General features: G+C 53.0%; 1 protein-coding gene, 2 non-coding genes and 2 pseudogenes across 3 annotated transcripts; 3 read left to right on the plus strand and 2 right to left on the minus strand.

The window, feature by feature from the left end:
- The first annotated feature begins 304 nt into the window (after positions 1-304).
- RPS11 (ribosomal protein S11) lies at positions 305-3,735 on the plus strand. The gene is made up of 5 exons (XM_001173045.7): positions 305-519; positions 1,241-1,372; positions 1,568-1,643; positions 1,965-2,094; positions 3,558-3,735. The coding sequence occupies exons 1-5, from the start codon at positions 505-507 to the stop codon at positions 3,679-3,681; spliced, it is 477 nt and encodes a 158-aa protein (XP_001173045.1). The 5' UTR covers positions 305-504; the 3' UTR covers positions 3,682-3,735.
- LOC112206491 (small nucleolar RNA SNORD35) lies at positions 1,768-1,854 on the plus strand. Its single transcript, XR_002940851.1, has one exon. It is a non-coding gene; the product is annotated as a small nucleolar RNA SNORD35 (small nucleolar RNA).
- A 578-nt stretch (positions 3,736-4,313) lies between the features above and the next one.
- Positions 4,314-5,484, plus strand: LOC134809118 (uncharacterized; annotated as a pseudogene).
- On the minus strand, positions 4,834-4,916 carry MIR150 (microRNA mir-150). The gene has a single exon (NR_035683.1). It is a non-coding gene; the product is annotated as a microRNA mir-150 (primary transcript).
- Positions 5,485-6,490: 1,006 nt separating the features above from the next.
- On the minus strand, positions 6,491-6,697 carry LOC107969788 (cytochrome c oxidase subunit 6C-like; annotated as a pseudogene).
- Between the last annotated feature and the right edge of the window lie 7,943 nt (positions 6,698-14,640).

Here is a 14,640-nt window from a genome sequence, read left to right on the forward strand (position 1 = left end):
ACCTCTGAAGTTCGTGGGCAGCTCCTACCCCTAACAAAGATGGCGACGCCGCCACACATGCTCCTAGCACTCCCCGGCCGCCCGCCCTTCAAAAAGATGGCAGCCGCCTCATCCGGTTTGAAGGCTGAACGAACAAAGCCACGCGGTATCCAAATCCCACGGGAGCCTACGCCACGCCGAAACAGGATGGACTCCGTACGACTCTCGCGATAATACGGGCGGGCTGAAGGCTGGTCACATCTTCCCTGCCTAAATAATCGCGCCCGGCGTTGTGGGGCCTAAGACTCTCGCGAGACACCGTCTACCACTTCCCGCCCGTCAGTCCTTCACGGTGCCCGAATCGCCCGCTGGTTTAAGTGCAGCCTGTCAATCAGAGCCGCTCTCGAGGCCCCGCCCAAGGCCGTGCTGCGTTTCTCCTTACGTCACTTCCTCTCCAGCCCCTGCGTAATCGATAAGGAAACCCGGACGCTGCTGCAGCTTTCTTTTTTTCAGGCGGCCGGGAAGATGGCGGACATTCAGGTGCGGGCTCGGGGTTGGATGCCAGGCTACGGGGTCCGCCTTGGCCTTCAGGGGCGCGTCCGGGAGGGCAGAGCCCGGCGGCCAAGTTCGGGGGTTAATTCCGGGCGTCCGTGATTATTTTCTAGAGATTAACTGGAGTGGAGGGCGCTTGCTTTTGTTTCTAGATGAGTGCTTCCTAATTCCTGGGGGCTCCTGGCGTTAATGGAGGCTCCAGCGTTTTAGGACTTACCTTCTTAAAAACCAAGTTTAAGAAGGTTTTTTTGGAGTTCTCCGGTCTTCAGGGGTAATTCTGTGGAAACGGACTCCTAAGGGCTAATCCAGGGAGCCTGCCGTCTGTTATTTAATTCTGAATCCTTATGTACTACATAAGGAGTGAATGCTGGGTGGGCGATCTTGGGTCTTGGAGAATGATCCTCGCTGAAAGGTGTCCAGGGTGTGAGAGGGTTGATCCTGGTTTAGAGGATGAATTTTGCAAGCCCTGAGAGGCCTTCTGGAGTATATCAATTGAAATAACCTCGGGCTTAGATCTGAGTATGAATTACAGGTAAGGTCAGGGTGGTCATGTCTTAGAGGGTGATTCTGGGGCACCAGGCCTTGGACGCCGGCGCTTTGCAAGTAAATGTAGAGCATGGGGTCTGGGAGGTTCTGGGAAGGTCTCTAGGGCTGGTTGGCTGCCGGCTTCAAACTTAGCAGCTCATCAGTTTTCTCCTCATATCTGTAGACTGAGCGTGCCTACCAAAAGCAGCCGACCATCTTTCAAAACAAGAAGAGGGTCCTGCTGGGAGAAACTGGCAAGGAGAAGCTCCCGCGGTACTACAAGAACATCGGTCTGGGCTTCAAGACACCCAAGGAGGTGCGGGGGAACCTCAGAAGAAAGAAGGGGACCGTGGCGTTCCTGCACGTGTGCCCACGACGAGTTGCCCTGCCTGCATCTAAGTGGCTTCTGGGGCTGCTGGGAATTGTAGTTGCTTCCCTGAGGCCACGCCCCTGGCTCTTTTAAGGAACCGCCCGCCCAAGGCTCACTCCTTTATCTTTCCTATCCTTTCAGGCTATTGAGGGCACCTACATTGACAAGAAATGCCCCTTCACTGGTAATGTGTCCATTCGAGGGCGGATCCTCTCTGGTAAGTGCGGGAGTTACTGGTGTCTGGGGCCTGAAATACTGAAAGAAGGGTCTTGGGGCCCAGACTCCTGGGTCCTGGGTGAGAGGGGTGGTTAGGAATGCAAACTTGTAGGTCTAGGTAAATTGGCAGATGATGTCTGTTTTCACGATGGTCTTCAGATGCCCACGTGGGCACTGCTGAGAAAGCCACTTGGTAAAACTGATGCCGGAAATGGGGCTTTTTGGGATCCCAGCTCAGCTGCTTCTGAGTCCCAGCATGCCCTGGGTTACCTGTGGCCCTCTTTCCCATGGGACCTGACCTGTGATCGGCCCCCGCTCCTAGGCGTGGTGACCAAGATGAAGATGCAGAGGACCATTGTCATCCGCCGAGACTATCTGCACTACATCCGCAAGTACAACCGCTTCGAGAAGCGCCACAAGAACATGTCTGTACACCTGTCCCCCTGCTTCAGGTGAGCGCAGTGGCCCATCAGGTTGCTCAGGCCACGCTCTCTCAGCCTTCAGATTCCAGGTCGGACCAATTTAAGGCCAACTGAGGGAGGGAAAGACTGAGGTGGCATCTCTGGGAAGCCCCAGAATCTCAGGATTTGTATATCATATGTTCTTCAGAATCAAAGCGTTCTACAGGGTGAATATCTCTACCTGAAATGCTTGGAACCAGATTTTGGAATGTTCTCGCATACATAGATGTTTTGGGGATGTGGCATAGGTCTAAACAAGAAGCTCATTTGTTTCATATACACCTTATTCACATAGCCTGAAAGTAGTCTTACGCAGTGCGTTTTATAATTCTGTGTGTGAAACAAAGTTTGCGTACATTGAACCATTGGAAAGCAAAGGTGTCACGCTGGTATTGAAAAAGTTTCAGATTCTAGCCAGGCACCGTGGCTCAAGCCAGTAATCCCAGCACTGTAGGCGGCTGAGGCAGGAGGATCCCTTGAGCCCAGGAGTTTGAGACCAGCCTGGGCAACATGGCAAAACCCTCTCTCTACAAAAAATACAAGTTTGCCAGGTGTGGTAGCATGTGCCTGTAGTCTCAGGTCCTCAGGCGGCTGGGGTGGGAGGATTGCTTGAGCCCAGAAAGTGGAGGCTGCAGTGAGCCGAGATGGCAGCACTGCTCTCCGGCCTGGGCAACAGAGTAAGACCCTGTCTCTCCCACACACACACAAATTCAGATTTTGCAGCATTTCAGAATTTTTGGATTAGGGTGCTGAACCTGTAATAGGCAGGTGCGTTGGAACCAAAAGGTTAGGATGTTATACCAGATGGGAACCTCAGAAATGTTGGAATTAAACGTTTGTTCATTCCCTCAGCATGTTTCAGTTAGAGCTTATCACGTGCCAGGTTTGGTGTGAGATGTTTGGGGTTCAGTGGTGAGCCAGGAACAAAGTCCTGCTCCCTCAGAGGGCACCTTCAAGCAGTGTGAGTGCCAGATGACAGCCAAATATAACCAGAATGGGGATGTGGGCAGCTGATATTGGTGGCCCTCTGGGCGGGGAGGATCTTGGGAGCAAGGTGAGGAGTTCTGTGGGTGGGGAGGAGGGTGGCCCAAACTGATGCTGAGCGATAAGGGACCTGTGGTTGTCAGTGCTGCAGGATCCCCCTGCTGCTCTGCTGGGGAAGGGTGGTGAGGCTGCTGACAACTTGGGGGCCTCCAGTTTGCTTGTGAAATGGAGCTCGTCCACCCCAGCGGTCCTCGGAGGGGTGGTGGCCTGCTCTGTGTACAGCGTTGAGCTTGGTGCTTGGCACAAAATTTGTACGAAAGGAGGGGACAGGTTGAATTGGCGAGTAGAGCTTGGTTGGGGTTTGGTGGAGCCGAAGCAGAGAGCTTTCAGCCTGGTGAAGGGGAGGGAGGGCCTCCTGGGGTCTGCTGGGGTGGCCCCTCCTGAGGACATGGCCCTACCTGCCTCCACAGGGACGTCCAGATCGGTGACATCGTCACAGTGGGTGAGTGCCGGCCTCTGAGCAAGACAGTGCGCTTCAACGTGCTCAAGGTCACCAAGGCTGCCGGCACCAAGAAGCAGTTCCAGAAGTTCTGAGGCTGGACATCGGCCCGCTCCCCACAATGAAATAAAGTTATTTTCTCATTCCCAGGCCAGACTTGGGATCTTCCGCGCCTTTACCAGAGCATTGGTGGGGGTGGGGGTGTGCCTCGGGGAATTGGGCAGAGCTGCTGTCAGAGAGGCCGCCTGCCCGTGTCTGTGGGTGAGGACAGTGGAGCCTGAACTGAGATGCCTGCCTTCCCCTGGGTCTCCTTCTTTGGTCTTTGTCACCTTTTCGGTGTCTGAATAAGGCTGATTACCTGGCGTTGCGCTGTCCCCCCGCCCCCTCCGGTCTCTGGGGAGGAAGTGAGTGAGGGCGGAGGCCCCTGGGTCCTCCAGGCCCTGGTCTGTCTCTTTCCTGACCACCTCGGGTGGGGAGGGGAAGAAGCTGCAGCCCCCCCGTGCTGTGGGCATGGGCTCACCCAGGTAGAGTGGGATGTGCTGAGGCCCTGTTGTCTGGCTGTGAAGTGTAAAGGTCTTGGCTTCAGCCTGGGCCTCCTATCCCTGCTTATAGCCAAGGATGGGGGCCCCGTGCACATACCACACGCCTAGTTGGGCACCAGGCCTATCTGCAGATGAGGAAACTCATCTGGGAGAGGCCAAGCTCTCCACCTGAAGTCCCAGTGAGTAGCTGAGTTACAGGTCTCAGATTCTAGAAACTTCCTCTGCGCCAGCTGCCTCAAAATCGCAGTAAAGAAATCGGTGGTGTGGGCAAGTGGCATCATGAGGCTCCCCTGGAGCCCGTTCAGTGGTACCGGGGCCCAGGCTGCTGGGAAGGAAGTGGGCAGGAAGCGTCCGGAGATGGCCCAACACACACAGGCCACAGAGATGGGGGCCTTGAGAGGAACAGGACAGGACAGACACGGTGGCCCAGGGTTGTGGCACATGGGGAGGAGGGGTTTTGCAGAGCTGGGGAGAGCACAGAGACCACCGCGAGAGGCAGGTACAAGAGAAACAGGTGTACTTTGCGCATCACACAGAGGTGGGGACGACAGGCATGGCGTGGGGGCAGTGAGGCAGGAGCGCACCAGAGGATGTGTGGGACCCGAAGGGGAGAGACGCATAAAAGCCGCAGCAGAGATGGGAGTACAGGGAGGGGAGGTCCCAATGCCCGCTCACCTCACCCCTTGGGGCCTGCCGGTGCCGGGGTCCCCAGGTCCCTGTCCCCCAGGCCTGTACCAGGGTCTGAGCCCAGCACTGGTACAAGGGTTGGGAGACAGGGCCATGGGGAGAGGAGCCGCCGCTGCCGCTGCTGCCTCGGGGACGCTGCCTCCCCGTGGGCCCAGTCCCTGCCTTATACCCAGGTCCAGGGAGGGCGGGGGTTCCTGCCAGAGGAAGTGGGGCCGCATCAAAGAGGGCAGGAAGGGGCAGGGACAGGTTGGGGGGACGCCGCCCTGAGTCGCAGAAACTGCACACCCACTCCACCCTATGCTGGGGGCAGTAGAGAACCAGCAAGGGGCAAAGAGGGAGTGTGGACTCCAGAGGGAGGGGACGGAGACCCAGAGGGGAATAGGAGGTTGCGGCCCCCTCCCCTCAGCCGCAGGTGTTTCCGTTCGGGTGGGGCTGCTGTGTTTACAACAACAGCCCGGCTCCCCGGTTTCCTCCCCGATTGTTGGGGCGTCTCCTTGGCACCCCATCACGTCAGGTGGTGTGCTGAGGTCAGAGTGTGTGCTGGGGAAGGACCTCTGCTGGGCCTGCCAGATCGCAAAGAGCAAGTTTAAAAGACCCCCTCGGACCCCTTGACAGGCCTTCCACCTGAAGAGTGGGGATAAGGACCATAGGTTCTTTTTATTTTTTTATTTTTATTTTATTTTATTTTATTTTTGAGGCAGAGTCTTGCTCTTGTTGCCCAGGCTGGAGTGCAATGGCGCGATCTTGGTTCACCGCAACCTTCGCCTCCCAAGTTAAAGCGAATCTCCTGCCTCTGTCTCCTGAGTAGCTGGGATTACAGGCATGCACCACCACACCCAGCTAATTTTTTTATTTTTAGTAGAGACGGGGTTTCACCATGTTGGCCAGGCTGGTCTCGAACTCCTGACCTCATGATCCACCCATATTGGCCTCCCAAAGTGCTGGGATTTTACAGGCGTGAGCCACTGCACCCTGCCCATAGGTTATTTGATAACCCAAGGAGATACAGTTCCTAGGTCAGCGGGTTCCCCTGTCTCCCCTCCCACCTGCTCTCCCTCTCACTCAGCCCCACACCCCCAGCGCCCACCAGACCTGCTGTTCCTCTGAGCCTCCTCACCATCTGTTCCCTCTATGTGGAATACTCTGACCTGGAGTTTCCACCTGGCTCCCTCCCTCACTCTCTTTGTCTTTAATTAAGTGAATGAATTAATTTTTTAATTTGTTAATTGTTTATGAAGAGAAACTGTTTCTTAGCCCATATATTCATGTGTCATCGTTCAGGAACAAGTCAGTGACAAACTTCTAGGTAATTCAACCTGAAGAAATTCTTTATATTCCAAGATCATTGCACTCTGAAAGATACCAGCCTTCCAGCCAGGTGCAGTGGCTCATGCCTGTAATCCCAGCACTTTGGGAGGCCAAGGTGGGTGGATCACGAGGTCAGGAGTTCGAGACTAGCCTGACCAAGATGGTGAAACCCCGTCTCTACTAAAAATACAAAAATTAGCCAGGCACAGTGGCAGGCACCTGTAATCCCAGCTACTCCGAAGGTTGAGGCAGGAGAATCGCTTGAACCCGGGCAGTAGAGGTTGCAGTGAGCTGAGATTGCTCCACTGCACTCCAGTCTGGGTGACAGAGTGAGACTCCATCTCAAAAAAAAAAAAAAAAAAAAAAAGATACCAGCCTTCCTCATCTCAAAATCTTTCATGGAATCGTAATTTCTGTAGAAATCTGCATATGCCTTCTTTCTTGGTTCAGCCACAGCAAACATATAGAAAGCTGCAGCCCCCAGGGATACCATGGATGCTTCAACAATATGAAATCACAGACGCTTGGCCAGAAGGCCACACATCTGAGGTTTTGGCAAAACTTTGGAAGCCATGGTAGTTACTGTCCTTGATAACGTATGTCAGCCTCAATACCAACGTCCTTCCTGACTGATGGAAAAATGGATGGTGAAGGAATGAATTATGTGAAGTTGCCACATTCTGGCTGGGCGGACCTTGACCCCTAGGCTTCAGGGGTTCAATAACTGGAAGCAGTAAAGCTGAGCCAGAGGCCCCAGAGGTAGCAGAGACCCACTGAGGCCCTTTTCCAACTTCTGGCCCTGTAGCTCCCTAGCCGTGTGTGACCTTGGAAAAGAGACCCACTCCTCCACCACAGAGCCTCAGTTTCCTAACCTGTAAAATGGCTTCTTGCCTCCCTGCCCTATTGGGAGGATCAATATGCTCATGTGAGCCAGGTCCCGTGGCTCACGGCTGTAATCCCAGCACTTTGGGAGGTCGAGGCAGGCGGATCACTTGAGGTCAGGAGTTCAAGACCATCCTGGCCAATGTGGCGAAACCATGTCTCTACTAAAAATACAAAAATTAGCCAGTGTGATAGCGCGCACCTGTAGTCCCAGCCACTCAGGAGGCTAAGGCAGGAGAATCGCTTGAACCTGGGAGGCAGAGGTTGCAGTGAGCCGAGACAGCACTCCACCTAAGCAGCAGAGGGCGACTCAGTCTCAAAAAAAAAACAATGCTCATGTGTGATAATGGGATAGATCCAGTCCTGATTAAGTGTACACTGGAAAGTAACAATGCCGGGGGCCCTCGGCTTGGTGTTGGAGAAAGGCCCATAGTGTCATGTTACAGCATCCTGTGGGGCCCCTTGGGCAGGCTTAAGGACCAGGGCCTCTGGCAAGCAGCCCTTGCTGTAATGGACCCACGGTTTTTATTTTAATATTTATTGTATGGTTGCGGAATCCTGGCTCCATTACAGCAAGCTCTGGTAGTTTGTCACGGGATGTTGAGTCTGTTTTAGCATGCTTCTGGAATATTCTGTCGAATACTTATTATAGGGGGCCCCAATGGCCTTGCCTTTTCACAGGAAAGTTAGCTTTTATAGTGGGGTTCTGGGTTTATAATGATAGCGGTCAGGCCAGGTGCCGGGGCTCACACCTGTATTCCCACTACTTAGGGAAGCCAGGGCAGGAGGATCGCTTGAGCCAGGAGTTAGAGACCAGCCCGAGCAACAAAGGGAGACTCCTGTCTCTATTTAAAATATATTAGGCCAGGTGCGGTGGCTCATGCCTGTAATCCCAGCACTTTGGGAGGCCAAGGCAGGTGGATCACGAGTCAGGAGTTCGAAGCCAGCCTGGTCAATATGGTGAAACCCCATCTCTACTAAAAATACAAACATTAGCCAGATGTGTAGCGGCGCCTGTAGTCCCAGCTACTCGGGAGGCTGAGGCAGGAGAATCGCTTGAACCTGGGAGGCAGAGGATGCAGTGAGCCAAGATCACACCACTGCATTCCAGCCTGGGTGACAGAGTGAGACCCCATCTCAAAAAAAAAAAAATTTGCTGGGTCTGTAGTCCCAGCTACTCGGGAGGCTGAGGCAGGAGGATCACTTGAGCCCAGAGGTCCGAGTCTATAGCAGGCTAGGATGACACCACTGCACTCCAGCCTGGGTGACAGAGTCAGACCCTGTCTCAAAGAAAAAAAAAAGACAGGCATCAAACCTACCGTGTGAAAACAGGGCAGGTCTTGGTTATCTTGTATTGCGGCCCTGCACCTCCTGCAGCAGGTCATGGGTCTGTGATATTAGAGCCAGATGGCCATCATTGCTGCAGCCTCCTGTGGGCTATTATAATACTAAGTAAGACCTTGGGCTCCTGTGACAGGCCCTGCTGATATTACATGGTTGCAACACTCAGGTTAAATTATAGGCCAGCCCATGGCTATATTTATAATTATATAATATAAAATATGTGATCGGCCGGACGCAGTGGCTCACGCCTGTAATCCCAGCACTTTGGGAGGCAGGTGGATCACGAGGTCAGGAGATCAAGACCATCCTGGCCAACATGGTGAAACCCCGTCTTTACTAAAAATACAAAATTTAGCTGGGCGTGGTGGTGGGCGCCTGTAGTCCCAGCTACTCGGGAGGCTGAGGCAGGAGAATCGCTTGAACCCGGGAGACGAAGGTTGCAGTGAGCCGAGATTGCACCACTGTGCTCCAGCCTGGCGACAGAGCGAGACTCCGTCTAAAAAAAAAAATATATATATATATATATATATTATTTATATAGGAGGCACCTGAGCTCATTGAACTAGTCCCAAGGTGTGTGAGTGGAGTCTGGAAATGGAATTGGAGTGTGTTCCAGCAGTAGTTAAGCAGGCCCACTGCCGAGTGTCAGCACTACCCTGAGCCCAACAGGAATTCCTGGGTCTAACACTGTAGTAGGTCCTGGCTCTATTATGTATTATAGCAAGACAGGCCAGGCACAGTGGCTCAGACTGCAATCCCAGCACTTTGGGAGGCCAAGATGGGAGGCTCTCTTGAGCCCAGCAGTTTGAGACCAGCCTAGGCAACATAGAAAAACCCCATCTCTACAAAAAAAACTTAAAAATTAGCCAGGTGTGGTGGTAAGTACCCGTAGTACCAGCTACTCGGGAGGCTGAGGTGGGAGGATCGCTTCAGCCTGGGAGGTCGAGGCTGCAGTGAGCTATTATCATGCCACTGCATTCCAGCCTGGGTGACAGAGTGAGACCCTGTCTCAAGAAAAAAAGTAAAAATAAAAGACCTATGGATGTTTCAGAGGTCAGTATAGATTTAGCTAGAACATTCTAGCAGAACACCAACGATGTTCTAGATGAGTTTGAGGAACACATCAAGCCTTCCCAGGGACATTCATTCTACAAATGTTTATTGTGCTGTTCCCCAGGGATGGGTGCAAGAGTGAGCAAGACAGCTCCAGCCAGGGCCTGGTGTCAGAGCCTGCAATCCAGTGGGATCCCTGGGGGCCCAGCCTGGCTGCCGAGTGGGGGCGTTAACAGGAACTGGGGGCTACTATGGATGCCCTGTGTGCCACGTGGAGCCTTTGGCCTGCTGAAGCCTCTAATGAAATAGTAGGTTGGGCCGGGCATGGTGACTCATGCCTGTAATCCCAGCACTTTGGGAGGCTGAGGAGGGTGGATCACAAGGTCAGGAGATCGAGACCATCCTGGCTAACATGATGAAACCCTGTCTCTACTAAAAAAAAAAAAAAAATTAGCCAGGAGTGATGGCAGGTGCCTGTAGTCCCAGCTACTCAGGAGACTGAAGCAGGAGAATGGCGTTAACCCGGGAGGCGGAGCTTGCAGTGAGCCGAGATCGCACCACTGCACTCCAGCCTAGGCGACAGAGAGAGACTCCGTCTCAAAAAAAAAAAAAAAAAGAAATAGGTTGGTGCAAAAGCAATTGTGGTTTTTTGTTTGTTGTTTGTTTGTTTTTGAGTCTCACTCTGTTGCCCAGGCTGGAGTGCAGTGGCACAACCTCGTCTCACTGCAACCTCTGCCTCCCAGGTTCAAGCGATTCTCCTGCCTCACCCTCCCAAGTAGCTGAGATTACAGGTGCCCACTACCATGTCTGGCTAATTTTTGTATTTGTAATAGAGATGGGGTTTTGCCATGTTGGCCAGGCTGGTCTCAAACTCCCGACCTCAGGTGATCCACCCGCCTCAGCCTCCCAAAGTGCTGGGATTACAGGCGTGAGACACCGTGTCTAGCCAGCAATTGTGGATTTTTTGTTTGTTGGTTTTTTTGAGATGGAGTCTTGCTCTGTCACCCAGACTGAAGTGCAGTGTCACGATCTCGGCTCATTGTAACTTCCGCCTCCCAGGTTCAAGCGATTCTCCTGCCTCAGCCTCCCAAGTAGCTGGGACTATTCAGCGAGTGCCACCATGCCTGGCTAATTTTTGTATTTTTAGTAGAGACAGGGTTTCACCATGTTGGCCAGGCTGGTCTGGAAATCCTGACCTCATGATCCGCCTGCCTCGGCCTTCCAAAGTGCTGGGATTATAGGCGTGAGCCACCGTGCCCGGCCTGCAATTGGGGTTTTAATGGCAGAAACCGCAATTACTTTTGCACCACCCTAATATAAAGACACAATTATTATCCCCATTTTCCAGATAAAGAACCTTTGGCTGGGAGAGGTGTACCTGGAAGAGTCGTGTTTTGGTTTTGAACTCAGGTGTGATTGCCCCCCAGGTCAGTAGGGGGCACTATTGTGTAAGGGTGGAGAGGAGGGGCAGAGGTTAGGTGGTTCAGGGTGCACAGCTCAAAGCTGCCTGGGGCCATTCTAGGCACAGAGGCAGGGGCCAGGGCCGGCTTTAAGGCCAGCTCCTCGTGCGGTCTGAGGAGCGGATCAGAAGGGACCAGCACCTGGTGAGTGCTCTACTTGAACCATCTTGAAACTGGAACCAAGGGGAACACATTTTTGTTTTATGCTGAGTGTGTCCTGCCATGGGCTTTTCCTTTCCCTTCCCCTTCTCCTTCCCCTCCCCCTTCCCCTTCCCCTCTCCTCTTCTCTTCTCTTCTCTTCTGTTTTTTGGAGACGGAGTCTTGCTCTGTCGCCCAGGCTGGAGTGCAATAGCGCAATCTCAGCTTACTGCAACCTCCGCCTCCTGGGTTCGAGTGATTCTCCTGCCTCAGCCTCCCGAGTAGCTGGGATTACAGGTGCGCACTACCACGTCCGGCTAATTTTTGTATTTCTAGTAGAGACGGGGTTTCACCACGTTGGTCAGGCTGGTCTCGAACTCCTGACCTTGTGATCCGCCCACCTCAGCCTCCCAAAGTGCTGGGATTACAGACGTGAGCCACCGGCGCCCGGCTTTTCCGGCTCTTTTCTTTTCTTTTTCCTTTTCTTTCTTTCTTTTTTTTTTTTTTTTTGAGACAGGGTCACACTCTGTCGCCCAGGCTGGAGCACAGTGGCGCGATCTCAGCTCACTGAAACCTCTGCCTCCCAGGTTCAAGCGATTCTCCTGCCTCAACCTCCTGAGTATCTAGGATTACAGGCACAGGCCACCAGGCCCAGCAAATTTTTGCACCATAGAGATGGTGTTTCGTCATGTTGGCCAGGCTGGTCTCGAACTCCTGACCTCAGATGATCTGCCCGCCTCAGCCTCCCAAAGTGCTGGGATTACAGGCATGAGCCACCGCGCCCGGCCTTGCCAGGGGCTTTCTACTGCATTATAGTGCGGACTTCAGGACATTGTAGCTGTCCTGGGGGAGCCCAGGTGACAGTCTAAGGGGGTTCTAATAGAGCCCTGGGGACATGACAGCAGGATCCCAGGGGGAGAGAGGGTGTAGTCAGGGCTCATTAGAACAGAGCCCTGAGGATCTGATGCAAGTCAACCAGCTGATGCTATAAATGGGCTCCAGAGACATTGCAGGAACCCAGGGCATCTGCAAGGGTTTCCCAGGTGGCACTAAGGGGCCTTGGGGCCTTTTTCTTTTTCTTTTTCTTTAGGGTCTCGCTCAGTCATCCAGGCTGGAGTGCTGTGATGCAATCATGGCTCACTGCAACGTTGACTGAGACCTTTTTCTTCCGTGACAGGAAGGAGGGCTATGATGGGGAATGTCTAGGCAGACCCCTGGGAGGCCTCCTGGTTAAAGCCCCAGGCCATTACAACAGCAAGGAGAGGAGATCAGAATGGGGCAAGGAAAGACACTCCAGATGACCACGGCCAGCTGAATCATGGCCTCAGAGACGTCCATGCCCTAATCCCCCAAAACCTCTGGCTGTGGCCTTATATGGGAAAAGGGACTTTATGATGTGATTAGGTTAGGTTCAGATGGGGAGACGATCTCGGATTATCCAAGTAGCCCTAAACATAATCACAGGACTCCTTTGGAGAGGGAGGCAGGCGGGTTGGTGTCGGAGAGAGAAGACGTGAGGACCGACATATGGGTCAGAGAGGGGAGAGGATGCCGTGCTGCTGGCCTTGAAGATGGAGGACTGGGCCATGAGCCAAGGAATGCTGGTAGCTTCTAGAAGCTGGGAAAGGCAAAAACACCGATTCTTCCCTGGAGCCTCCAGAAAGAATACAAAATTGTTGGGTGCGGTGGTTCACGCCTGTAATCCCAACACTTTGGGAGGCCGAGGCGGGTGGATCACGAGGTCAGGAGTTCAAGACCAGCCTGGCCAATATGGTGAAACGCCGTCTCTACTAAAAATACAAAAATTAGCCGGGTGTGGTGGCGGGTGCCTGTAATCCCAGCTACTCAGGAGGCTGAGGCAGGAGAATCTCTTGAACCCGGGAGGAGGAGGTTGCAGTGAGCCGAGTTCGCACCAGTGCACTCCAAGCTGGGCAACAGAGCCAGACTCCATCTAAAAAAAAAAAAAAAAGGAACACAAAACCTGTGAGTATCATAGGTGGTCCAAGGAGCTTTACGAATGTCCTGGTAATGTTACAGCAGGGCCCTGGGGGTGGGGACGTGAGAGCTAAGGCTGGGTTATAGAGGACCCCACAGTGATGGTAGTCAGACTTCCAGGAAAAGCATAGCAGGCTCCTGGGGGACACTGTAACAGGGCATTGAGGATTCTGTCAGGGTCCAAGGAACCTTAAAATGGGGCCCAGGGGCTGCTGGAATAGTGTCCTGAAGACATTACATGATCCCAAGGAAACTAGAGGGGACAGCTAAGGACAGGGCAGGTGCCTCAGGGTATTTTGGGGAAGAGCTGAGGGTGCTGTAATTAGGATTCTTAAGAAATTAAAGCAGGTGGCCAGGCGCAGTGGCTCACACCTGTAATTCCCAGCACTTTGGGAGGCCGAGTCGGGCGGATCACGAGGTCAGGAGATCGAGACCATCCTGGCTAACACGGTGAAACCCTGTCTCTACTAAAAATATAAAAATTAGCCAGGCGTGGTGGCAGGCTCACGTAGTCCCAGTTACTCGGGAGGCTGAGGCAGGAGAATGGCGTGAACCTGGGAGGCGCAGCTTGCAGTGAGCCGAGACTGCACCACTGCCCTCCAGCCTGGGCGACAGAGCAAGACTCTGTCTCAAAAAAAAAAAAAAAAAAGAAAAGAAAAGAAGAAAAGAAGTTAAAGCAGGTTCTTTCTGTCTCTTAGGAGTGGACCTTGGGATGGGTGTCACTGGATCTCCCTTCTAGTAGGACACAGGGAGAATCAGGTAGGACACAGTAGGACACAGGCAGAATGAGAAAAATGAAGACATTCTGGACAAGGAGAACAGAGATTTACCTGGTTAATTTTATGTGTCAATTTGGCTGAGCCACAGTGAGTGAACAGATATTCGGTCAACATTATTCTGGATGTCTCTATGAGGGTGTTTTAGGATGAGATTTACATATATGTTTGTGAGACAGGGTCTTGCTGCTGCCCAGGCTGGAGTGCAGTGGTGCCATCACGGCTCACTGCAGCTTCCAACTCTTGGGCTCAAGGGGTCCCCCAGCTTCAGCCTCTTGAGTAGCTGGGACCACAGGTGCGCACCACCACACCCGGCTAATATTTTAATTTTTTGTAGAGATAAGCTCTCTCTGTTACTCAGGCTGGTCCTTGAACTCAAGCGATCCTCCTGCCTTGGCCTCCCAAAGTGCTGGGATTACAGGCATGAGCCACTGTGCCCAGCTGAGATTTATGTTTAGATTGTTAGGCTTTGAGTAAAGGAGGTTCCCCTTCCTGAATTGAGGGAGGCTCATCCAACCAGTTGAAACCCTGAATAGAAGAAAAGTCTCGGCTGGGTGCGGTGGCTCACGCCTATAATCCCAGCACTTTGGAAGGCTGAGGCGGGCAGATCACGAGGTCAAGAGATTGAGGCCATCCTGGCCAACATGGTGAAACCCCCGTCTCTACTAAAAATACAAAAATTAACCGGGTGTGGTGGCACGTGCCTGTAATCCCAGCTACTTGGAAGGCTGAGGCAGGAGAATCGCTTGAACCCGGGAGGTGGAGGTTGCAGTGAGCCAAGATCAGGCCATTGCACTCCAGCCTGATGACAGAGCGAGACTGCGTCTCAAAAAAAAAAAAAAAAAAAAAAAAGAAAAGTCTGCCTAGAG

This window comes from Pan troglodytes, chromosome 20, assembly GCF_028858775.2.
Source record: "Pan troglodytes isolate AG18354 chromosome 20, NHGRI_mPanTro3-v2.0_pri, whole genome shotgun sequence".
NCBI lineage: Eukaryota > Metazoa > Chordata > Mammalia > Primates > Hominidae > Pan > Pan troglodytes.